Source organism: Geotrypetes seraphini, chromosome 4 (genome assembly GCF_902459505.1).
Source record: "Geotrypetes seraphini chromosome 4, aGeoSer1.1, whole genome shotgun sequence".
NCBI classification, from domain to species: domain Eukaryota; kingdom Metazoa; phylum Chordata; class Amphibia; order Gymnophiona; family Dermophiidae; genus Geotrypetes; species Geotrypetes seraphini.
The window spans coordinates 295,365,998-295,391,189 of NC_047087.1; the positions used below are offsets into that span (position 1 = coordinate 295,365,998).

The 25,192-nt window shown below is 43.6% G+C and overlaps 1 protein-coding gene across 8 annotated transcripts in view; it reads right to left on the bottom strand.

Annotated features, from left to right (window-relative positions):
• NT5C2 (5'-nucleotidase, cytosolic II) overlaps positions 1 to 25,192 on the bottom strand; it is a 272,125-nt gene that overhangs the window by 189,150 nt on the left and 57,783 nt on the right. For all 8 annotated transcript variants that reach the window (XM_033942075.1, XM_033942078.1, XM_033942077.1 and 5 more), the window contains one exon: positions 14,153 to 14,274. In XM_033942075.1, coding sequence (XP_033797966.1) covers positions 14,153 to 14,274 — 122 coding nt within the window. The remainder of the gene's footprint in view (positions 1 to 14,152; positions 14,275 to 25,192) is intronic.

The window sequence follows — 25,192 nt, forward strand, 5'->3', positions numbered from 1 at the left end:
ACCAACTACCTGTTAAGTTGGCTGGGGTAGGCCTGCTAAAAACCAGGCCTAGGCAGCACGTTCTGAGAGTGTTTAAAACACGGCGAATGACCAGTGTAAAGGCTGGGTAATTCCTGTAGCCGTAGTTCGCCCTTGTGACTGTGGGACTGACAGGGCAAGGCTACACTAGAACCATTTGAACTTACCTGCAAGAAAGGTGTGGGCTGTATTTTTTACAAGTCCCAATTTTCTGTTTATATTTGATTTTTGAGTTCAAAACTTGAACTGTGGCACTTTCGCTATTTGGAGAACTGTGATAAGCAATAAAGTTGGACTCAGTTTTGTTAAAAAGCTTTATTGTTCCTGACATTTTTTTTGTTTCACTCATAAGAACCAGCAGGACCTTCAACCTCTTTTGAAGGCACGTTATGGACGGTGTTTGCTGAGCCCTGGTCGGGAGCCAGTTGCAATCCCGGCACCGGCAGGCTCACAAGGTCAGAGGCTGAAAATTATAGATCGGTGAGTCTCACATCAATAGTGAGTAAATACTCATGGAGAAGTTGATCAAGAACAGATTGGACACGTTTCTGGATGATGAAAGATTAAGGGATCCCCACTAGCATGGCTTTACAAAGGGAAGGTCTTGTCAATCCAACCTAATAAGGTTCTTTGACTGGGTAACAAAAAAACTGTATGAAAGTGAGTCCTTGGATATCATGTATTTAGACTTTAGCAAGGCTTTTGATAGTGTTCCACACCGTAGGTTATTGAACAAGATGAACTCATTAGAACTAGGAAAAACACTGACAACATGGGTACAAGACTGGCTTAGCGGCAGACTTCAAAGAGTAATGGTGAACGGTATTCCCTCAAAAACATCAAAAGTGACCAGTGGAGTACCACAGGGTTCGGTCTTGGGCCCGATGCTATTTAATATCTTTGTTAGGGATCTAACTCAGGGACTTCGAGGAAAAATTACATAATTCGCTGATGATGCTAAAGTATGCAATATTGTGGGCAGGGCAACAGAACATGATAGCGCAACCAGGCCCAGCACTATGGAGCAGGACCTGCTTTTATTGGAACAATGGTCCAGTACTTGGCAACTAAACTTTAATACCAAAAAATGTAAAGTAATGCACCTTGGGAGCGGAAACCCATGCAGAACATACACCTTGAACGGTGAAAACTTAGCAAGAACCACTGCAGAAAGGGACTTGGGAGTTCTCATCTGGGAAGATATGAAAGCTGACAATCAGGTGGAGAAAGCCTCAGCAAAGTCAAGACAAATGCTTGGTTGCATCAGAAGGAGCTTTATCAGCCAAAAGCCTGAAGTCTTACTACCGTTTGTACAGATCCATGGTGAGACCTCACCTGGAGTACTGTGTCCAGTTTTGGAGGCCACATTATCAAAAGGATGCAAAGAGAATGGAGTCGATCCAGAGAATTGCCACTAGGATGGTCTCAGGACTTAAAGACATCCCATATGAAGAACGTCTGACCAGACTGCACTTATATTCTCTCAAGGAGCGCAGAGAAAGGGGGGACATGATAGAAACATTCAAATACATCACGGGTCGCATTGAAGTGGAGGAAGAAATCTTTTTTTTTACGGGTCCCACGGTGACAAGAGGGCATCCGCTAAAACTGAAGGGGGGAAGATTTCATGGTGACACCAGGAAATACTTCTTCACCGAACGGGTGATTGATTGATGGAATAAACTTCCACGCCAGGTGGTCGAGGCTAGCAGCGTGCTCGACTTCAAAAGTCGATGGGACAAACAGGTGGGGGCGTTACAGAGTTATGCGTAAAAGATGGATACTCCAGGGAGGGAGGGTTCTTGTGTGGCCAGACTTGTTGGGCCGCCGGCCCTCTTCTGCTGTCATACTCTATGTTTCTATGTTTCTAAGATCTTCTATATCTGGAAGCATAGGAGCTAGATTGACAATGCTTCAATGAAGAACTTCAATGTTTCGATGGTGAACTTTGAGATTTCAATGCAGATTGACAATGCCTAAGAGAGGAAGAACAGTGCCTTGATGGAAAGTGTCACTGTCTACTAGAGGAGCGCTGATAGGAAGCAGAGCAGTGTGCCAGTGTAGACCTGGAATTGGTACCCTGAGGCCTCGAAATGCTATGCTTAGGCTGGACCTGTACCAAGGGAGTTAATGCAAGTACCTGTGTCAAGTGCAATTTGAATATATCACCAATCTCCCCCCAGAATAACTCACTGAGTTGTTCCATGAAAATTTGCACCGGTACCCTTTGGTCAATGGCCGGTACCATCAATGCTGCAGGGTGTCAAGGGGTTGGTTACCCTGAAGTCGTTGCACACCCTGAAGGAGACATAGCCTGCACTGATTGAGAGCATTGGCGTCGATGCTTGGCTTGCATCAAGGGACTCAATGTTCTAGAGCAGGGGTGCCCACACTTTTTGGGCTTGAGAGCTATATATATATATATATATATATATACACACACACCGAGTGTACTTTGTATTTATGTTCAAATATTTTTTTATTATACAGCCCCCCTCCCCTGAAGGCCTGAACCCCCCCTTAAGGTCTGCACATTCCCCCTCAAAGGTTGACTCCCCCCCTGAAGGCCTGCACCCCCCCCCCGAAGGCCTACCCTTCCCACATCCATTTACCTAATTCCAGCAGAGAGCAGTCTGCAGAGAGGATCGCTGGTACTTTAGCGATCCTTGCAGGTTGCCATAGGCCTCAGGAGCTGTCTTCCCTCTGCCCCAAGCCTGTCTCTGACTTAGAGGAGGGGCAGGACCACGGCAGAGGGAAGACAGCTCCTGAGGCCTATGGCAACCTGTAAGAATTGCTAAAGTACCACCTGCCACCGGCCGTCTCCCATTCGTCCCCTTTGGAGATCCCCACAGGAATAAGGAAGTTAAATTAATAGAATACTTAGGCACAGAAAAACAAAGAAATACCTCCAACAACTGCCCCATAAGAACTGCCTGTCACAATGCTCATTAGTTGAACTGAATAAAAGACAAGTGGATTTAGAAGGGGGACGATCCGCCCGGGTGCACAGCCGGCCAGGTCCGGGTCATCCTGCCTTTCTTTTCCCCCGGTCCGCGCTCGGGACTCGCGCCTGCCTGGTCCCGCGCCGACGCTCGAATGGTGCCGTCAACTCCCGCGAGTCTCGCGATAACCAACAGCACCATTTGGGCGGCGGGTGCGAGCCCCATGCGCAGACCGGTGGAAAGGAAGGGCAGGAGGACCCGGACGGCTGTGCATCCCTCCAAGCCGTGCACCCGGGGCGGGGGCGGACCGCCCCACCTCGGTACGCCACTGATTGGGAGGCCGATTTTGGGGGTTTTAAAATTGTATATCGGGCAGCATTAGGCCTCGCTCTTACCTCAATCATTACAGGCGCTTCTATTTCTTGTGATGCGTTGAGCTCCATCTCCCACCGACCTTCACCCCGCCCTTCCAGCACTCTGATTGGCCAGCGTTCTTTAAGAGGCGGGCCAGTCAGGAGGGGAAAAAAAGAGAAGGGAAGAAGGGAACCTGCTGTGCGATCGACTGGGGTCACCTGAGCGAACGGCCTGTTGATCGCGATCGACGCATTGGGCACCCCTGCTCTAGAGGCCTGAGATGCTTGCTGGGAAGAAGATGACTTCTAAGCAAGCTTCCCTGATGCTGGAATAACTTCCAATGTCAGTGTCGCTGATACCGATGGCTCGGAATGACCTGCAGTCTATGGCCAAGCCAAAGATCTTCTCTTGTTGGATGCATTGAGCTTTCAATGAGTGTTTCTGCAGTATGGAACAACGCATACAGGAGTCTACCCGATGTTCAGGGCCCAAACACTAACTATGCGGGTCAGTGGTAAAAACAGGGCACTGACACTTCTTAAACCTGCTCAATGGTTTCGACATGGACAGGAAAATCTTGGCAGTGAGGTTAAACTCAATTTTGGTGACAAAGGGCTGAGGGAGAAAAATAGAGGGCCAAAAAGCATGTCTGTAGAAAATGAGGAAAAAGAGCACCAAAATTATTATTAAATTTTTTCTTTTTTTTGTAAACTACTCATAAAATAAGATAGAATGAAAAGAACTTGGCAAAAGCCAAGAAAAAAGAGACGATGACAGGAAGGCAACAATTGCACTGGACATAGTCCAGAAAAAAGCACTTCTTTGTTCTGCAGAAAATGAAGAAATGAGATACCATGAGCTGGCATTGGGCAGGAAGACTCTTGCGCATGCACGGTGCTGGCAGTCGCAAAGTTTCTAAAAACTTAAAGTGGCAATACACTTTTTCTGCTTAATGTACTGGGCTCCATGGATGACATCACCCATATGTGAGAATATGCTGCCTGCTTGTCCTGGGATAAAATGGCTTATAAATGCTTCAAGGCTGACCACAAAATTCAAAAAATAGGATTTTAGAGGAGGGAGACTGAAGACCTAACTGCAGAAACAGTCAAAGGACACTTTTCAAGACCCCACCCCCCCCCCCTCCTGATTTTCCCCATAGGCTGTCACAGCCTGTACTCATAGATTAAGTGCTGGAGAAATGGTGCTGCAGCCTGCTTCAGCTTCCTTAAAGTGTAGCTGGATATGGAAAGGTTCTCTCCCTCAAGCCTCCAGTCAGCTCCCATGCCAAGATCTTCGGGTTGTCAGTCGAACCTTAATGAGACAGATTCTCTACCCCCCCCTCCCACCTCCGACTGTGACGCACAACATGTGAAGGAGTGAGGCAAAGTTGAAGCCAGCATCTTGAGCGTCCCAAAGGACCACTATTGATGCTTAACACCCTGCATTCAAGCTCCTGACCAAGTCAAGGAAGAATGCAAGTACAGAGGGCCCATAACCCTGAGCTCCACAAATCTTCAGCAGGAGGGCTCTACAGGTCTCCAAGGGATACACCTGCTAGCTGCAGCCTTAAACATCTGCTTCTCTCTGAGCAGGCAGTGCAGTCCCTTTGAACTGAGGTTTCAGACACCGCATAAAAATTTCATGAACAAGCTGAAAAACACTGCAAAACAATAAAGAAATAAGAGCAGAACAGAAAGACACTTTAATGCTTGCTTGCAGAAAGAAGAACTGAATGGGGCAGCAGAGACCATGGAAGAGGAGTTGAAAAGCTGTGATTGACATCTTCTGCAGTATGCTCAAGAGCACAATGGATAACCCTATGGTTCAGCATACCATCCCTATTGCACTGGAATAATAAACAGTAGTAGTACGTAGTAGTATGGTATCCATGGATGAAGAGGAAGGGAAGAGAACGAAATGAGACAGATACGAGAAGGAAGAAAAAAATGAAAGGAAATTGAATGTGAAAGCTGTATATAGGGCAAGAAGAGAGAAAGGAAAGAAAATAAATATTAAGTTGAGAGGATGCCTTGAAACAGAGTTCAGAGCATAGACAGAGAAGCAGAACTAGAGACAGTGAACAAAATGATTAAAAAATAAAATCACCGGATAACAATGGTTCAGAAAAATGATTTTATTTTTAGTTTAGTAATTGAAATATGTCCGTTTTGAGAATTTATATCTGCTGTCTATATTTTGCACTGTACAGACAGAAATGTGAGGGGGGACACTATACAATTAAAAAATTTAAACCGATATGCAGCCCTAAAAATAAGCTTAGCAATGCTGAGGTGAAAAGGTAAAGATGGTCCTCTTTATGCAAATACCAAGTCACAAACGACTTGTAAGGGCCGCCACATGCATGACAGTTTTTTAGTGGACCATTAGTGATATAGTTTGCCATCACATCCCCCAAATAAGGCCAGGTACTCATTTACTGACCGAATGTGGATGGCTGGCTGAGTTAGCTACTTGAAAAAATTCCAGTGTGGAATTCAAATGCAGGTAGGTAAGCTAATGCTGAGGTACTATGAGATTTTTATTCAATGAACATTAACATTCTTGGGATGTGAGCAATGAAATAATGTCATAAATTATGTGAACATGTTATAAAGTGGAAGATGATGTAGTTTAATTGCTTCAACAGTCACTGTATTGCACCTCCACTAAGATTAATATATTGGTACAACTTGCTACAAACTGTTATTAAATAAATTAGCTTATAGGAAAACTCCCAACTCAAGAACTTCCTTCTTTAGCTTGTAGTATAGCTTGTATTTCCTGACAGATTATACTTGTTTATTTTTACCAGATTCACACCCCCACCCCACCCCCGGTATAACCCTTGTTGGGAAAATCTACTGCCAAACTAATCATTTGTTCTATTTTAGAGGGGCCTAGGGCAAATGACAACATACTTAGGAACTAATAAATTAACCAAGTATTTCTATTCAATGTAGCACTCAGTTACAAAGTTTAATAAACATATCAAAACATATATAAAAACTTACAAAGATCATATTTTTACCACTGAAATTGTTCTTATTGACTAGGATTCAAAGTTAGTACTATCAGGTTCTTCTTCATCCTTAAATAAAAAGTGTTCCATTTACCCAAATCATACTTTAGATTCAGACTGGATGAGTAACAATGATCAAATGTGTCACAAGAAGCATTCCCTTATCTCTCTCAAAGCCTAGCAGTAAGTTTCAGAGATTAAGATCATATTCCATATAACCTTACTTAGGAGTGAGATTCATTACTGTCATGATACGTGCAAAACCAACTCATCTGGAGACACTGCCCCCTAAGAAATAAATATGAACTTCTTCAGATATAATGTTATCATAAAAAAATAAAATAAAATTCAAAATGAATGTAAATTAAGAACTTGTATCTCATGATTCAGATTGACTTCTTCTAAATGTAAGTTTTATCTATCTTAATATCTGTAATATTCTAATACAGAAAGAAAAAAAAAACAACAACATACCTGTATTCTGCCTCATTGTTCATATCAACAGAAAGAGTAGTTGGCATTCCAATCTGTTCCATTCTTGGATGTTAATTAGCTTTTTGTAAATAATTAACGTTTTTCATAAACAGTAAATATTAAACTAGACCAGTAGAATTTACGTAGAAGTAAAGATAATGTCTGGGCAATTTAGTTGCTGAAAATAAGTTCAGTTCCTTTCGTTTGAGAAATCTTCTGACTGAATCGTTGATACCTGTAGTTCTTTACCTCTTTGATTAGCTCTTTCTCTTCTCATATACAACTTGATAATCTTCTTTTCAGAAATCTTAACTGGCCACCTCACCCTGACAACTCAACAAGCAAAAAATGTAGGTGTTACCCTTAACTACAATATATTAATGTTCCTTTTATTACTCATATAAGAATTAACCTTCCTTTTAAAGACAAAGTCTCACAACCAACTACAGTATAATGAAGGACTGCATAAACTTGAAATTTCTACATCAATGTTCTCAAAAACTGCATCTAATTACACAGCCAAATCTGTAGTTTAGACTAACACATCTCATGTGGCAAGAAAGAAGAATAATAAGAGCATGAGCATATGAAGGGAAGCTGAAATATATTAAGGGATTAGATCTAACAGGAGACAAAGAAGAGAAGAAACAAGGAAAAATATATATACAAGGGGGGAGGAAGGTCTGCAAATAAAAAATAAGTAAGGAGAATGGGAAAGAGAGAACATAAGAACAGCCTTATTGGGTCAGACCAATGGTCCATCAAGCCCAGTAGCCCGTTCTCACGGTGGCCAATCCAGGTCACTAGTACCTGGCCAAAACCCAAGGTGTAGTAATATTCCATGCTACCAATACAGGGTATGCAGTGGCTTCCCCCATGTCTTTCTCAATAACAGACTATGGACTTTTCCTCCAGGAACTTGTCCAAACCTTTCTTAAAACCAGCTATGCTATCCGCTCTTACCACATCCTCTGGCAACACATTCCAGAGCCTAACTATTCTCTGAATGAAAAATAATTTCCTCCTATTGGTTTTAAAAGTATTTCCATGTAACTTCATCGAGTGTCCCCTAATCTTCGTAATTTTTGACGGAGCAAAAAAAAAAAAAAAAAATCGATCCACTTGTACCCATTCTCTCCACTCAGGATTTTGTAGACGTCAATCATATCTCCCCTCAGCCGTCTCTTTTCCAGCCTGAAGAGACCTAACCATTTTAGTCTTTCCTCAAACGAGAGGATTTCCATCCCCTTTACCATCTTGGTCACTCTTCTTTGAACCTTTTAGATCACAATTGCTCAGGATCTGGAAAACAGAGTAAAAGTGAATTTCTTAGCATACCAATCACCTTTCGGAATGAATATATTACGCTGTATTTAGCTTCATTCCAAATTCTCTCCTTTACCTATGGTTGTAATGTTCTTGATCTTATACGGAACTTTTTTTTAGTTTATTTAAGTATTTATACCACTTATAGCCTAAGTGGTTTACATTCAGGTACTTAAACATTTTTTCCCTATTTGTCCTAGTGAGCTCACACTCTATCTAATGTACCTGGGGCAATGGAGGATTAAGTGACTTGCCCAAGGTCCCAAGGAACAGCATGAGATTTAAACCCACATCCTCAGGGAGCTGAGGCTGTAGCTCTAACCACTGCGCCACACACTCCCCTACATTGCTACATACATAAAATTTCTCTATGAGTATGTACTCTCTGGAGCATTTACTCAAAAAAGCAACCTATAAAATCAAAGTGGAGTACCCACTTATCCCTGAATTCTTTGTATGGCACCTTATGTTTTGCACGCAACTTGGTCTGTACAGCTGATTTGCATGTACAATTTAATTAACAAGCCTAATCGGCACTGATAATTGGCAACAATCACCTCATAATTGACACTAATTGGCATTAAAGATTATGTGCACAACTTGGTTGGTATATTTTATAAGGTGCTGGGCATCGGTTCTAGTGCGCAAATCTGAAAATGGTGTGTGGCCGGGAAGGAGCATGAGTATTCCTAAAATTTATGCACATTGTTATAGAATAGGTTTGATGCGTGCACAAAAGTTAGGCACAGATTTTATTTTGCCTAAATCAGTGCTTTTAAAAGTTATATGATGCAGTGGTGCTTAATGCAATTCTATAAGGTGCATATACCTTTTATAGAATCTCGCTAAGTACCAGCAACTCTGAAACCCCTAAGTGCCGACAAAACTACCACCAAGTATACTGCCTTAAGAGTGAGATCTTTACGAGGGGGCCTTTTGCAGTGTGTGTAACACAAGATTGAGGTTCCATAAGAATTGCCTCTGCTGGGTCAGATCAGTGGTCTATCGTGCCCAGCAGTCGGCTCACGCGGCGGCCCTTAGATCAAAGACCCACTAGTGCCCTATTTGAGTCTAGCCTTACCTGCATATGTTCTGGTTCAGCAGGAACATTTTCTAACCTTTTCTTGAATCCCTGGAGGGTGCTTTCCCCTATAACAGCCTCTAGAAGAGCGTTCCAGATTTCAACCACTCTCTGGGTGAAGAACTTCCTTACGTTTGTACGGAATCTATCCCCTTTTAACTTTAGAGAGTGCCATCTTGTTCTCTCCACCTTGGAGAGGGTGAACAATCTCTCTTTCTCTACTAAGTCTATTCCCTTCAATATCTTGAATGTTTCGATCATGTCCCCTCTCAGTCTCCTCTTTTCAAGTAGTACTGTGTCCTTCTTCATGTACGGCGACCAGTGCTGGATGCAGAATTCCAAGTGAGGGCGTACTATAGCCCGGTACAGCGGCATGATAACCTTCCCTGATCTGTTTGTGATCCCCTTCTTAATCATTCCTTAGTATTCTGTTCACCCTTTTTGCCGCTGCCGCACATTGTGCAGACGGCTTCATTGACTTGTCGACCAGTACGCCCAAGTCTCTTTCCTGGGCGGTCTCTCTAAGTACTGCACTGGACATCCTGTATTCATTTTTAAGATTTTTGTTACCGACATGTATCACCTTACACTTATCCACGTTATGTCACAGCCCATTTCTCGAGCGTGTTTATGTTACATTGCAGGTCATCGCAATCCTCCTGCATCTTCACTACTCTTTATAACTTCGAATCATCTGCAAATTTAATCACCTCACTCAGTTCGTAACAATTTCCAGGTCGTTTACAAATATGTTGAAGAGCACGGGTCCAAGCACCGAACTCTTCACTCGTGATGCTTTTCCAGTTCGAGTCCATTTACCCCCACTCTCTGTTTCCTATCCGCCAGCCAGTTTTAATCCACGTGAGTATTTTACCCTCGATTCCATGGCTTGCAATTTTTCGAAGTAGTCGTTCATACGGAACCTTGTCAAATGCCTTCTGAAAATCCAAATATACAATGTCGACCAGGTCAACCTTGTCTATCTCCCTATTTACTCCCTCGAAGAAGTGCAGCAAGTTCGGCAAGCAAGATCTTCCTTTGCTGAAGCCGTGCTGGCTGGTCCTCATCAGATTGTGTCCGTCAAGGTGATCAATGATGCGGTCCTTTATCAGCGCCTCTACCATCTTTCCCAGTATCAAGGTCAAACTCACCGGTCTGTATTTTCCCGGATCTCCCCTCAAACCTTTCTTGAAGATCGGCGTAACATTCGCCACTTTCCTGTCTTCCAGAATCCTTCCTGATTTGATTGACAGACTGGCTATTAGTTGAAGCAGTTCAGCTATAGCTCCTTTCAGTTCCTTGATTACCCTCGGATGGATGCCATCTGGTCCCAGGGATTTATCATTTTTAAGCCTATCAACCTGCCTGCATACCTCTTCTAGATTGACCATCAACCCTCTCAGTTTCCCGTCTTCATTTCCTGCATATAGCCTATTGGCTTCCGGTATGTTGTATATATCCTCTTCGGTAAATACAGACGCAAAAATTGTGTTCAGTTTGTCAGTGATGGCTTTGTCCTCCTTTAGCACTCCCTTTATTCCAACGGCCCCACCGCTTCTTTCGCTGGTTGTTTCCCCTTAATATATCGAAAGAATGGCTTGAAGTTTTTTGCCTCCTTGGCTATTTTTTCCTCGTAGTCTCTTTTGGCCCATTTTACCGCCTTATGGCACCTGCTTTGTTGTTGTTTGTGCTTTTTCCAGCTTTCGTCCATTTTTTAACTTTTCCATTCCTTAAATGAAGACTTTTTGTCTCTGATCACTTCCTTCACCACTATAGTGAGCCACGCCGGTTCCTTGTTCTATTTCCTCTTGGATCCCTTGTTGATACACAGTATATATAGATTTTGCACCTCGGTGACCGTGTCCTTAAAAAGGGACCATGCTTGCTCTAGCGCTTTTACAGTGCTTATCCTCTTCTTAATCTTCTTCCCCACCATGAGTCTCATCCCTTCGTAATTCCCTTTCCGGAAGTTCAATGCCATGGCCGTCGTTCTGGATCTATGTTTTGCCCCTATGTCCATGTTGAAGTGGATCATATGGTGATCACTGCTTCCTAGTGTCCCTTCTACTTATACACTTTGCGCCCGCCCTCGTAATCCATTTAGAATTAAGTCCAGAATTGCAATTCCTCTCATATTTTCCTTGACAAGTTGTTCCAGGAAGCAATCGCCTACACCATCCAGGAACTTGGTATCCCTACCGTAGCCAGAGGTGCCTAGGTTCCAGTCTATCCCCGGATAATTGAAGTCACCCATGATAATTGTGTTGCATCCCTTGCAGTTGCGTTTAATCTCATCTGTCATTTTTCCATCGATTTCTTTGGACTGCCCTGGGGGTCAGTAGTACATGCCGATCTTTGTTTCCATTCCATTTGTTCCCAGAATTTTGACCCATAGAGACTCTAGCTTACTTTTCGTTTCCCGCGTGTTCTCTCCGGTAGACTCAATTCCCTCTTTGACGTATAGGGCAATACCCTCACCTTTTTGACCTACTCTGTCTCTGAGGTTAAGCTTGTATACCAGTAGCACAGTGTCCCAGAAGTTTTCCTTATTCCACCCTGTTTCCGTGATGCCGATGATGTCAAGGTTATCTTTTTGTGCCATAGCTTCCAATTCCCCCATCTTACTCCTTAGGCTCCTTGCGTTCGTGTACAGCAGGCGCACAAGGTCTGCATACCATGGCCAATGGAATCAATCTGAAGCCACCAGAAAGGCACGATGAGGATGGTGTGCTAGTCTGCACAACAGGTGGCCTGAGGCCATGGAGAGGAGACATATGGAGTTTCTCCACTGGCCATGGCGGGACCAAAGCATTTATCCCCTACAGGCTGTCTCCCTCCAGCGGCTAAAGAATCACACCGTCTTAACATTAGAGCATATAGCTATCAGGTTGAACACTAGTGGCCTCCATTTATCCTGGATTAGCCAGAAGACTGCCAGCCTCAATTGAGAGTAGCTGAGAAAATCTGTCAGGGCATTGTCTTTGCCTGCTATCTTAACTCCTGACAGGGCCTGAAGATGCCTTTCCACCAAACTGCATAGGCTAACTACTTCAAATACCAACACATGGCTCCTGGTGCCTCCTTGTTCATTTATGAAGGCTACCACCATGTTACTGTCCATCATCACCCAGATTGCTTTTCCTCAAAGAAGAGGAAAGAATTCTATAAAGACAAGCTGCACTGCCTAAGTCTCCTGGCAACTGGTTGACCATGACGCCACCAGATATCCTGTACCACTTTGCTAGGCAATGGACTCCTCAGCTGGCCACTGCGTTGGTGATAACCACTATCCACTGCAGAGGATCTAGTGAAACACCCTGAAAGAGATGGAAAGGATTGTCCCAGTGTCCCATCAATCCAGACTGGCTCTCGCCTGGCAGATAGGAGCAAGAAGCGCTCAAAGTTTTAAGAAACTGGGACCCAGCTGAACAGGAGAGCTGACTGCATGAGCCGCTTGCATGTTCGTACCCGAAGCACCACCTCCAGGTTTTCTGTCATGTTGCTATAGGTAGTCCCAAACTTTGGGAGTAGGCACTCACATAGCCTTCACTTCTGGGCCTGCAGCATTGCTGCCTGATCATCTGGAAGGAAAACCATCTCCTGAAACATATTGAGGTGGACTCCCAGATATTCCACAACCTGGGTAGGGATCAAAGGGTTCTTTGGGCAATTTACCACTTACCCTAAGCCCATGCCGCCTCCCTCAGAGCCCAAGGCTTGACCTCTGAGCAATCCCACTGCAGAATCTAAACAGCTACCACCTGAAAGTGCTTCCTCTGCCCAGGAACAATGGCTTCTGCTTCACTGTTCCCATTAATGCTGTCTTCTCTCTATACTCTTTTGTTTTTTCTACGTGTCAATCATGTAGCAACAGTGAAGGTTGGGAGGAAGAGCAGTAAGCCAAGGAATGGGGATGGGAGGGAGAGAAAGATAAAGAGGGAAATGAGAAATCTTACTCCTACTCACTACCAATGGATGAGCCTTAAGCTCCAGGATCTCTCTAGGCTTGGCTTAGCTGGCCTACCACCTCACGTCTCACCAAGTTAAAGTCCGTAGGTCAATGCTTGGAGCTCCCAGGAGGAATACTCTCTGTTCAATCAAAGGAGAGGTCCATGGACAAATCTTTGAGCACTGCTGTGGAAAGGACTTGCCCATGGGTTAAAGGATGTAACCTACAGCCCAGAAATGAGCCAATGACTGAATGAGAACGAACATCATCCAGCTACTGAGGCAGAAAAATACTGGCAAGTTCCAAGGTTGCATCACACCTTACAATAACGATGACATCACTGAATTGGCAGTGTTTTTAGACTTCATCTCCTGGTATGAGGACATAATCATTTAGACTGATCTAGTAGGATGATAGAAAAAAAAAAATCCCTTTTGATATTAGATGATATCCAGAAACTTAGGAATACTCTGAACATAGTTTGGGAAAACATCACACTTTTTAGGAGGATAGGCTGTTGTCCTGCCAGGTGAATATACCAATCATGCTGGAAAATGTTTCTTTGTAGTAGTGATATTCCAATTTTTCATTTAGAAATCACATTAGTAGAAAACCAAGGGTCTACAGGCAGCAGCAGTGATATTAGTTCACCTAGGTTCCTTAGGTAAATAGAGGTTTTGTCAATATGACCGACTGTACCTATTAGTAAAAAAAAAAAAAAAAGAAGAATATTCCCTACAGTTGTAGCCTCTCAACTGGAGTGGTTCAACATATGTTGTTGTACAGCAAGTTCACCTATCTAGATAACAAACATTTCTAAAAGTAGCACATGATTTCCTTTTATACTGTATCATTACATAAAAGCACTTGGAATTTGGCAACCAAATAAATTTGTTGGTAAAATACCGTTGGCCTTTAAGCCAAACAAATAATCAGAGAATACATATATGATTTTTACAAGCATACACCAACAATTATGTCCGTACCTATGATAAGCTTCACGCCTGTACTTTTTGAGGGCATGTCCATCCATGTTAGCTGGAAGGTCTGCTGTGTTTTGCAGTCTATCACTCCAAGAGGTTGTCATCTTTATAGTGATTACTTGAAGCTAAAACAAATATTTAAAGCCATTATCAACCTGAAAAAAATACATCCTTTTTTTAAGATATCTAACAGAGCTCAATTTCAGTAAGATTCTTATATCATACTTTTCTCACTTATGAAGTACTAAATCACCTCTAGAGGTAACCTTCTAACAATTTTTAAAGGAGAAGTAGTGACAGCAACTTCAAATACAGCCTGTTACTATCACCCAAGTAAATGTTTTAACAAGATCCAATAACCACTGAGGAAGAAAAGTACTACTACTAATTTAATCAGTAGTCTTATATTCCATTATTTTTCAATTCAGATTCAGAACAGATTACAAGAAGAGCCCTACATTAAGGGGAGCACATATACTTAAAATGTATTGCACACAGAGATAAAATATCAAAAATAACATTTATCAAAAAAGTAGGTATTTAAAACTTTAAATAAAATAATATACAAGTTCAGGCTTCTTATTTCTAAAGGAAGACTGTTCAACATCTGAACTGCCTGATAAGAAAATGATCGTACTAACTGACTCTTCTTAATTACTCTAAAACAGTTGGAAACTGAAGTTTAAAGCTACAATTACTCCATGTAGTAATAAAATTAGCTGGAATACATAAAATAGATGTTAATTGCTTTGGAGCCTTACCTTATAAAGCCTTATGTACTAGACATGAAACCTTAAATTTAATCCTGTACCTAACTGGAAACCAGTGTAATTTGCGCAAAAGAGGTGAAGCCCTTTCAAATTTTCTAACCGAAAAGATTAGTCTAGTAGTTGTATTTTGAAGCAACTGTAATCTAGTAAGAACCTTTTCAGATGCTCCAAAAAATCATTAATAAATGGGACTAGAAAATGTAAGTCTAAAAATCGACAAATATGGATTACCAAATCAAGCGTGTTAAAAAGTTGTCGATTTTTAGACTTACATTTTCTAGTCCTGTTTTTTAATGATTTTTTGGAGTGCTTTCACACGCTGGTTTTGTTTCTTCTTTTTTCTCCCCCCTCATCACAGGTATCATTATCACTTTAGGGCACTGGTCTTTGACCTAAGGGCCGCCACGTGAGCAGACTGCTGGGCACAATTAGCCACTGGTCTGACCCAGCAGTGGCAGTTCTTATGTTCTTATATTATCACTTTAAGCTTTTAGACTTCCTGCACCGCGCATGCGCGAGTGCCTTCCCATCCAACGCCAACTCGTGAAGTTGTCAGTTCTATGCCCAAGTGAAGAAGCCAACAAGCGGAGGTGGGTGGGTTGTGAGAATATCTGCCTGCTGTCCCTGGACAACACCTGTTACGGTAAGTAATTGTGCTTTACCCCTAGACAAGCAGGCAGCATATGGGTGAACCTGGCTAGAGGAAATGAAAAATGCCTGTATCTTGGTGTGATTTACAGACCTCCGAGACAACAGGTAGACAAGGATATGGAATTAATCGAAGACATTGAAAACATCACCTTGCGTGGGGACACAGTACTGTTAGGGGATTTTAATATGCCCGATACAGATTGGAATGCACTTACAGCACAAACTAGCGGCAGTAGAAGGTTGTTAACCTCCATAAAGGGTGCACAGCTCAAACAATTGGTATTGGAGCCCACTAGGAACCAGGCGTTACTAGACCTGGTACTCACCAACGGAGACAGCGTATCAGAAGTTTCGGTAGGTGATACGCTGGCCTCCAGCGACCATAACATGGTTTGGTTCAACCTTAGGAAGGGTTTCTCCAGATCGACCACAACAACAAAGGTCCTAAATTTTCGTGGCACTGACTTCAAACGCATGGGAGACTTCGTCCATCGGGCACTGCAAGACCATGCCGAAACCAATAATGTAGAGGCTATGTGGGCAAACCTGAAATCTACCCTACATGAAGCAATAAATCGCTATATAAAAACAACAAGCAAACGACGGAGGAATAATAGACCCCAGTGGTTCACTACAGAAATCTCGGACCTCGTTAAGAAAAAGAAAAAAGCATTTGTTTCCTACAAACATTCAGGAAGAGGAGCAGCAAAAGAAGACTATCTGGCCAAGTCCAAAGCTGTCAAAACGGCAGTCAGAGAGGCCAAGCTTCAGATAGAAGAGAATCTAGCAAAGGACATTAAGAAAAGGGATAAATCCTTCTTCAGGTACATCAGTGATAGGAAAAGAAACACAAATGGGATAGTACGCCTTAGGAAAGCAGACGGGACTTATGCAGAATCAGATTCCGATAAAGCCGAACTACTAAACGAATACTTCTGCTCAGTCTTTACCTGCGAGGCGCCAGGGTCCGGTCCACAGTTGCAAGCAAGGCATAGCTCAGATGACCCGTTCTGGAATTTCGAGTTTACACCCAGCAGCGTCTACTGCGAGCTATCAAGACTCAAAGTGAACAAAGCCATGGGACCGGACAATCTACACCCCAGGGTGCTTAGAGAGCTGTGTGATGTCCTGGCAGAGCCATTGTCTGTGCTCTTCAATCTTTCCTTGAAGGCGGGAAAAGTCCCCTTGGACTGGAAAACAGCCAATGTAATCCCACTCCACAAAAAGGGCTGCAGGACAGAGGCTGAGAATTACAGACCAGTGAGTCTCACATCCATAGTGAGTAAACTCATGGAAACACTAATTAAGCATAAATTAGATACAATCCTAGACGAGAAGAATCTACGGGATCCCCGCCAACATGGATTTACCAGAGGCAGGTCCTGCCAATCCAATCTGATTAATTTCTTTGACTGGATAACAAGGAAACTGGATGTGGGTGAGTCCCTGGACGTCGTTTACTTGGACTTTAGTAAAGCTTTTGATAGCGTTCCACACCGCAGACTATTGAACAAGATGAAATCAATGGGACTGGGAGAGACGTTAACTACATGGGTCGGTGATTGGCTAAACAGTAGACTTCAGAGAGTGGTGGTAAATGGTGCCCCTTCAAAAACGTCGGAGGTGATCAGTGGAGTACCTCAGGGCTCGGTCTTGGGCCCGATCCTCTTCAACATATTTGTGAGAGATCTGACTCAGGGGCTTCAGGGTAAAATCACATTATTCGCCGATGACGCCAAACTATGCAACATAGTAAGCGAGAACACTTTACCAGACAGTATGACGCAGGACCTACTTCTATTGGAACATTGGTCCTCGACTTGGCAGCTAAACTTCAATGCTAGAAAATGTAAGGTCATGCACCTCGGCAGCAGGAATCCATGCAAAACTTACACACTAAATGGTGAAACCTTAGTTAGGACCAAGGCGGAACGTGATTTGGGGGTGATCATTAGCGAAGACATGAAGACTGCCAATCAAGTGGAGAAGGCTTCATCAAAGGCAAGACAAATGATGGGTTGCATCCGAAGAAGTTTTATCAGCCGGAAGCCTGAAGTTATAATGCCATTGTACAGATCCATGGTGAGGCCTCATCTGGAGTATTGTGTACAATTCTGGAGGCCACATTACCGAAAGGATGTGCTGAGAGTTGAGTCAGTTCAAAGAATGGCCACCAAAATGGTCTCGGGACTCAAAGACCTCCCGTATGAAGAAAGGCTGAATAAATTGCAGCTATATTCACTTGAAGAACGTAGAGAGAGAGGAGACATGATAGAGACGTTTAAATATATCACCGGCCGTATTGAGGTGGAAGATGATATCTTCTTTTTTAAAGGCCCCTCTGCTACAAGAGGCCATCCGCTGAAAATCAGGGGCGGGAAATTTCATGGCGACACCAGGAAGTTCTTCTTCACCGAAAGGGTGGTCGATCGTTGGAATGAACTTCCACCTCAGGTGATTCAGGCCAGCAGCGTGAAGGATTTTAAAAGGAAATGGGATACACATGTGGGATCTCTAGGGGGGTAAATTCAAGGGGGTAGGGTTGTTGAGGTGGGCAGACTTGATGGGCTGTGGCCCTTTTCTGCCGTCATCTTCTATGTTTCTATGTTTCTATGGTCACATGTGGTGGAGATGCCAAAAAGATTCACGAACCAAATAAGGATGGACTACTGGCTAATGCACACATATGAACATCATAGTGGCTTACTGTGGAGAAAGCAACTTCCTGATAATTTTTTTTTTTTGCAAAAGCTAAGAAAAAATTGTGATAAGCCTTGAAAACAGAAAGTCAGTATAGAACACAACGATATGCCAGGAAGTATAAAATCTCCAACAGATATTTTGCAAAGTAAGTGAAAATGGATTTGTTTAATATCCTTATAAAAACAAAGTTTTTTTCTTTTGTTTTTATAAAAAAAAAACAAAAAAAATGCTCCTCATATACTTAAAAAGAAAAGTTTAGTGAGGTTAGAGCACTACTAAAATTAGGACCTGAACCCATGAAGTATATTTCTAGAAGAAGGGAATTAGTTGAACTTTTAAACTAATGTATCATGTTATCAGAAACTTGAGAGTCAAGATATATATAATTTTACTCAAGTAAAACTAAGGAATGATGAAACGAGGCAAAATAGATGTGATCACGAGCAGTAGATAAGTGCCACATGAAAACATGTGCACCTAAGAAAGAGAAGGGGCAAAGTAAAAAACCCGTGTTACTGAACTGCACTCTCACTTTGTTATGGACGAAGGATCATGTGTAACCAAAACTTAGCTGTGTGCTACCAAAAATTGAAGAAATTACTCTATGAGCCAGTGCCTCTCATTTTATTAAGAAAGTCCAAAATATTAGAGGCTCCATATCCAAAGTAAGTGCTGCCAGCATAAATCCCAGCTCCCCATGTTCAGTGGACTCTGTTAATAAGTCTGAACTCATAAACCCTCCTCTTAATCAGTCTGAAATCATAAACTTTCCTCTTTCTAAATGTTCAAAATTTAACCTACCTACTCTTCAGGATCTACAGAGAACTTTGAATACACTAAACATAAAAGATTCCAAATCAGAGACTATTCCACCACTCTTCCTGAAACACTTTTTCATTTTTTGGTCCAGACATTTTAAATCTGATATGCACTAGTTTAACTACAGGAACATTTCTCTAGTCTTCATTATATGTGAACCAAGTCGAGCTCCACTGGGAGATGACCCGGTATATAAACCAAAGATTAGATTAGATTTCCAAAAGCATGGAAAGAAGAAATCATCCACCCAATAATTAAAGACTACAAAATTAGTGCACATGAAGTTTCAAATTATCAACTCATTTCAAATACCTCTTTTTGGCAACACTTACAGAGAAAATCGTCTTTTGCCAAATCTCAGATTTTGTTGAACAAACAAATGTACTACATTTAATTTAATTCTTATATACCGCTAACAAACGTGAGGTTTCTAAGCGGTTTACAAAAATGATGCATTAAAGATACAATAAATAAAAACTAAATAAATAAGATAGGTACTTGGAAATTCCCTAACTGTCCCAAAGGCTCAAAATCTAACTAAAGTACCTGAAGAAACAGTATGAAAAATAAAATAAAAAGACAGAAGTAGAGATAGAGATAGAAATGAAATATTCCAACAAGTAATGAATAAATAATTTAAAGATAGAATTAAAATAATAATTAAAGTAAACAAAATAGAGATAAAAATAAGCATAGAGAGAGACAGAAACACACTCCAAAAAAGCATCAAGATCTTTGACTTGTAATTATTATGATCATTTAACACCAGATCTTAAATGCCTTTCCGGAATACATCATATCCCTATCCCTCTCCATACCCACCTTCATCTCCACCCCAATTCACTTCAACCACCATTCCCATTCTATTCTTTAACTGCCGTCAACCCCAGTTCCGATGGCTATCATCTGGGTCCCGAGTTTCCTCCAAGAACAGGCGACATCTCTGGCAAGGTAATCTCCACCGCTGCCGCACATGATGCGAGATCCTTAGAGGTAGACCTTTCGGAATGGGGGAGGAGTGAAGATGGTGTCGGGTGCCCTGCTGAAACGGGCTCCCGAACCGACCGTTGGTCAGAGCGCCGGACTGCAGCTCTCCTCTGTCGGCTCTCCCCTGCTGGAATGGGGGAGGAGTGAAGATGTTGTGAGGAGTGTGTGGCACAGTGGTTGGATCTACAGCCTCAGCACCCTGGGGTTGTGGGTTCAAACCCCGCGCTGCTCCTTGTGACCCTGGGCAAGTCACTTAATCCTCCATAGCCCCAGGTACGTTAGATAGATTGTGAGCCCACCGGGACAGAGAGGGAAAAATGCTTGAGTACCTGATTGTAAAAAACCACTTAGGTAACCTTGATAGGCGGTATATAAAATCCTAATAAACTTGAAACTTGTGACATCAGAGAGGCTTCCGATGCAGCAGTGGATAGCGCAAGGAGCCGCCAACCCGCGGCTTTGAATGAACGAGCCGGCTGCTGCTCCAAAAGGAAGAGAATGATCGCCTCCAGATTGCGGGCCGCAAATAAAACCTGGAGAGCCACATGTGGCCCGCGGGCCGCGTGTTTGAGACCGCTGCTCTACACCCAGGTTAGATTCCCCAACTAGTTACTAGAGAGCAATAGGAAAGACCCATGTTTTTCATGTTTAAGCGCCCAGACAACAGGAAAATACCACCTTACAGGCTCTACACCCATGGTGGATTCCTGAAGTAGTATCTGGATTGATACCTTGATGGAAAACTGGAATCGGTACCTTGTAGCCTCAAAATGCTATGCTTAGATAGGCCCGGTACCAAGGGAGAAGATCTCTAGAAGCAGGTCAAAAAGACTGAGCTGGTGGGGTTTGAGGTTCAGTCGGACTATATTTCCCTCAGGGAATCAGGAATCAGCTCTAGCAGAACTGATGGCTTAAACAGCCAGAATACCGTAGGATCATCTCCCTACTCGAGGGCCACCACTATATCTGTGCATCCCGCTCCTGTCTGTGAGTCTGTTTCACCCTGCATGGAAAGCTTGTTCTGTGATAGCAGAGATATACAGAGAGATCTTTTGTCCTCCGAGTCTCTTTCAGAAAGGTCCACGAGATCCTGGCCTGCCTCTGCTATTGAGGCATGTATGCCCTGGAAGCCCAAGCCCCCTCACACGCCTCCTGGTTCGCTGCCAGAACTCCCTTGGGGATCCTGGCCATCCAAATAAGCTCTTCTAACAAATTCAGGAGAGAATGCAGTACTAGCTAGCGCCAAGTCTTCTCTAGGTGGACTCCACCTTGCCTCTCTTGGGCTCCATGGCTTCCATACTCCTACGCTTATGTAAGCCGCTGTTCCTGGGATCTACAAGAAATTTTCTCCTAGAAAACATGCCCTAGAGACCTGAGGAGTGGCTAAGACCGAGGCTCCTACCCCCTTTCACAAACTGCACAGCACATGGCACAAGGGTGCTCTTCCAGCATCAATCCAGCACAAATCTGGCATGAATTAGAGGTAAAAGAGCCTAAGGACTCCATCCCTGCAAGTCTTGAGGCAAAATAGGGTATTTTGAAGGTTCTGGAGAACTTTGGAAAAAAAAAAAGGAAAATCCAAGGGCCACCGCAACAGCATTTTAGCGCTAAAAAAGGGCTCAAAACTGCTTAACTGAAAACAAAAAAATTAAAAAAACAGGATTTTAAAGGAGGGGGACCCTAAAGGAAATAGCATAAACCTTGAAACTAGCACTTTCAGACAATCCTCCCAATTTTTCTTAAAGGCTGCATCAGCCGTACTCACTGTGTCATGAACTGTGAATGTGCTGCAGCCTGCCTCAGCTCTAAAAGTGGCTGGCTTTGGGCGAAGAAATTACTATCTCAATGGAACTGTTCCTCCACTAAAATCATTGGTCTGCCAGTCGGACTGATGTCTGATTGAACCTCAAGCCCCCACACACCCGTGGACGAGAGGGGGAGGGGATGCAAAATGCAGCCGGCACCCTGAAGAGCCATGCTGATCCTCCTGTGGATGCTTAACAGCCTGCGCACAAGCCACTGTGAACTAGTAGGCAAGCAAAGCTTCTAGGGGTTCAGACCTCCAAGCTCCATAAAAGTCTCTGCAGGTTGGCCAACAGGTACCACAAAAGGATTAGCCTGTCAGCTGCAGATCTCCAGTAAGCTTCTCCTCCTTGCAGGCAGAGCTTTTCCCCCCAACCTGAGGAGCTCTGAGCACCACAGCCTCAAAAAAACTGCAAAAAACACAAAATAAAATAAAGAACTATACAGAGTAGATCAGAAAGACTCCTTCCGGCACGTGTACAGAAGGAAACACTGAAGAAGGCAGCAGAGTCCTTTGGTGAATGAGGAGGAATTGAAAAGCTGAAGTAGATTCCTTCGCATGGCTCACGAGCATGGGGAGATTACCCTAGCATTCAGCCATGACACACCTATTGCATTGGAACAAGTTATATTCAAAGCAAAACAATACTCTTGCCCTGGTCCTGTCTGCCCACACACAAAATTACTCACATAGGAATTTTTCTGCACTGCGTTATTTGTTCCTAAATTTTCTCCTGAAACAACCAAGTTAGTATAACCATAAAACTCAGTTGTATACCTGTTAACAGGTATTCTTTAAGGACAAGATATCAGTTGTCATATATGAGTGACAGCAATCTGTATAGTGCAGGCTAGCTCAGCATCCAATCACAAGCTGCTTCCTACCATGGTCTATTAATCTCAGAAGTCATCTTAACTCATTTACTTTGACTTAGCTGATATTGTACAAATAGAAAAATTCAGGAAAAAAACTACCGTATTTTTCGCTCCATAAAACACACCCTAGATTTAGAGGAGGAAAACAAGAAAAAAAAACATTCTGAACAAAATTCTCCCTGCCAGGCTCTGCACCCAACCCCACACTCCTTGCCAAGCTCTGAACCCTGTCCCCCCTCCCTGCCAGGCTCTATACCCTGTCCCCCCTCTGGTGGTCTAGTGGTAGGCTGGGACAGGGTACAGGGCAGCAGCGACAGAGCACAGGGTAGGCAAGCCTAGTGGCTGGGGTAGGCAGGCAGGCAGGTAGACTTAGTGGCTGGCAGGCAGGTAGGGACAGAGCAGGCAGGCCTAGTGGCAGGCAGGCAGGGATAGGGAACAAGGCAGGCAGGCAGATTTGGTTTTGCGCCATGACATGCAGAGATCTCGAGCTCTGACATTCTGGAAGTCCATGAGCAATATGAGAACTACGACTACATACATGCAACAGGACAAAACCTGGTGTGAATTGCTCTGTTCGGCTGTCCTGGCAAACCTCGTCGTGTGCGGAATTCTGTATAAGCGAGCTGCCTCTGAGTCCTGAGAACTCTAGCCACATCCATTAAAGCTGGACAGTGACCTGAGCAGATCCAGGAGGCAGGTGATCCCTGCCTCATGCCCAGACCCAACAGCAGTTCTTCCACTCACCCCCGGGGCCAGCTCTTCGCTCACCTCTCCTCTTCCAAAACTGCTTATTGTGATCCGCAGCCATATCATGTTGAAGGTCGAGTGTCCGGGCGGGGGCCCAGCACACCTCCCCGGACCCCAGGGTCAGGAAGGCCACTGTCCCCGCCTCACTCAGAATACCCGCTCTCGCGCTCTGGGGCAGCCATCTTGGATCTGGGCATGCAGCACTCTGCCATTGGCAGACGGAAGAGGCGACAAAGGCGAAGCCAATCAGAGGTGCCGACGCTGCAAAGTGAGTCAGCGAGGGTAAGGCTGGAGGCCTGGCAGGTTGGCGATGAGGGAGGCGGCTTTTGTGATAGATGTTCATGTGATGGAAGCGCTTTCCTTTGGGAGCAGCAGCGTATTCTGGTTGGTGGCTGCGGTCTGAGTGAGCTCGTGAGGGTTGCAAAGTGTATCCCCTGCCAGTGCCGGACTGGGAGTACACAAAAAAGGAGGGGGTGATATTCGCTCCATAAGATGCACACTTATTTCCACCCTATTTTTAGGGGGAAAAAGTACGTCTTATGGAGCGAAAAATACGGTATGTGCCCATTATAAGTTGTCTAAGTTCTCTAACTTTACATTGAGTAAAATACCTTTAATAAAAACACTAATGAACCAAGCAGCCTGAAAGGAATAGCATCCATTTTGGCCATTATTCACCCTAAGAAGGTCACTGGGCTTAATGCCATCACATTTGCAGAAGAAATGAACCTTGATGTTATGAACACTTATCTTTTAAATGCCCATTTACTACTTATGCCCTGAGTATGCACCACTAAGAACATAAGAATTGCCGCTGCTGGGTCAGACAAGTAGTCCATTGTGTCCAGCAGTCTTGCAGCGGCCCTTAGGTCAAAGACCAGTGACCTATTTGAGTCTAGCCTTACCTACTTAAGTTCTGGTTCAGCAGGAATTTATCCAACCTTTTCTTGAATCCCTGGAGGGTGCTTTCCCCTATAACAGCCTCCGGAAGAGCGTTCCAGATTTCTACCACTCTCTGGGTGAAGAAAAACTTCCTTACGTTTATACAGAATCTATTCCCTTTTAACTTTAGAAAGTGCCCTCTCGTTCTCTCTACCTTGGAGAGGGTGAACAATCTCTCTTTCTCTACTAAGATACCTACTAAGTCTATTCCCTTCAATATCTTGAGTGTTTCGATCATGTCCCCTCTCAGTCTCCTCTTTTCAAGGGAGAAGAGAGGCCCAGGGTCTCTTTTCCCTGGAGAAGAGGAGACTTAGAGGGGATATGATAGAGACTTACAAGATCATGAAGGGCATAGAGAAAGTAGAGAGGGACAGATTCTTCAAACTTTCGAATAATAAAAGATCAAGAGGGCATTCAGAAAAGTTGAAAGGGGACAGATTCAAAACAAATGCTAGGAAGTTCTTCTTTACCCAACGTGTGGTGGACACCTGGAATGCGCTTCCAGAGAGCGTAATAGGGCAGAGTATGGTACTGGGGTTCAAGAAAGGATTGGACAATTTCCTGCTGGAAAAGGGGATAGAGGGGTATAGATAGAGGATTACTGCACAGGTCCTGGACCTGTTGGGCCACCGTGTGAGCGGACTGCTGGGCACAATGGACCTCAGGTCTGACCCAGCAGAGGCATTGCTTATGTTCTCTAGCCTCTCATTATACGGCAACTCCTCCAGTCCCTTAATCATTTTTT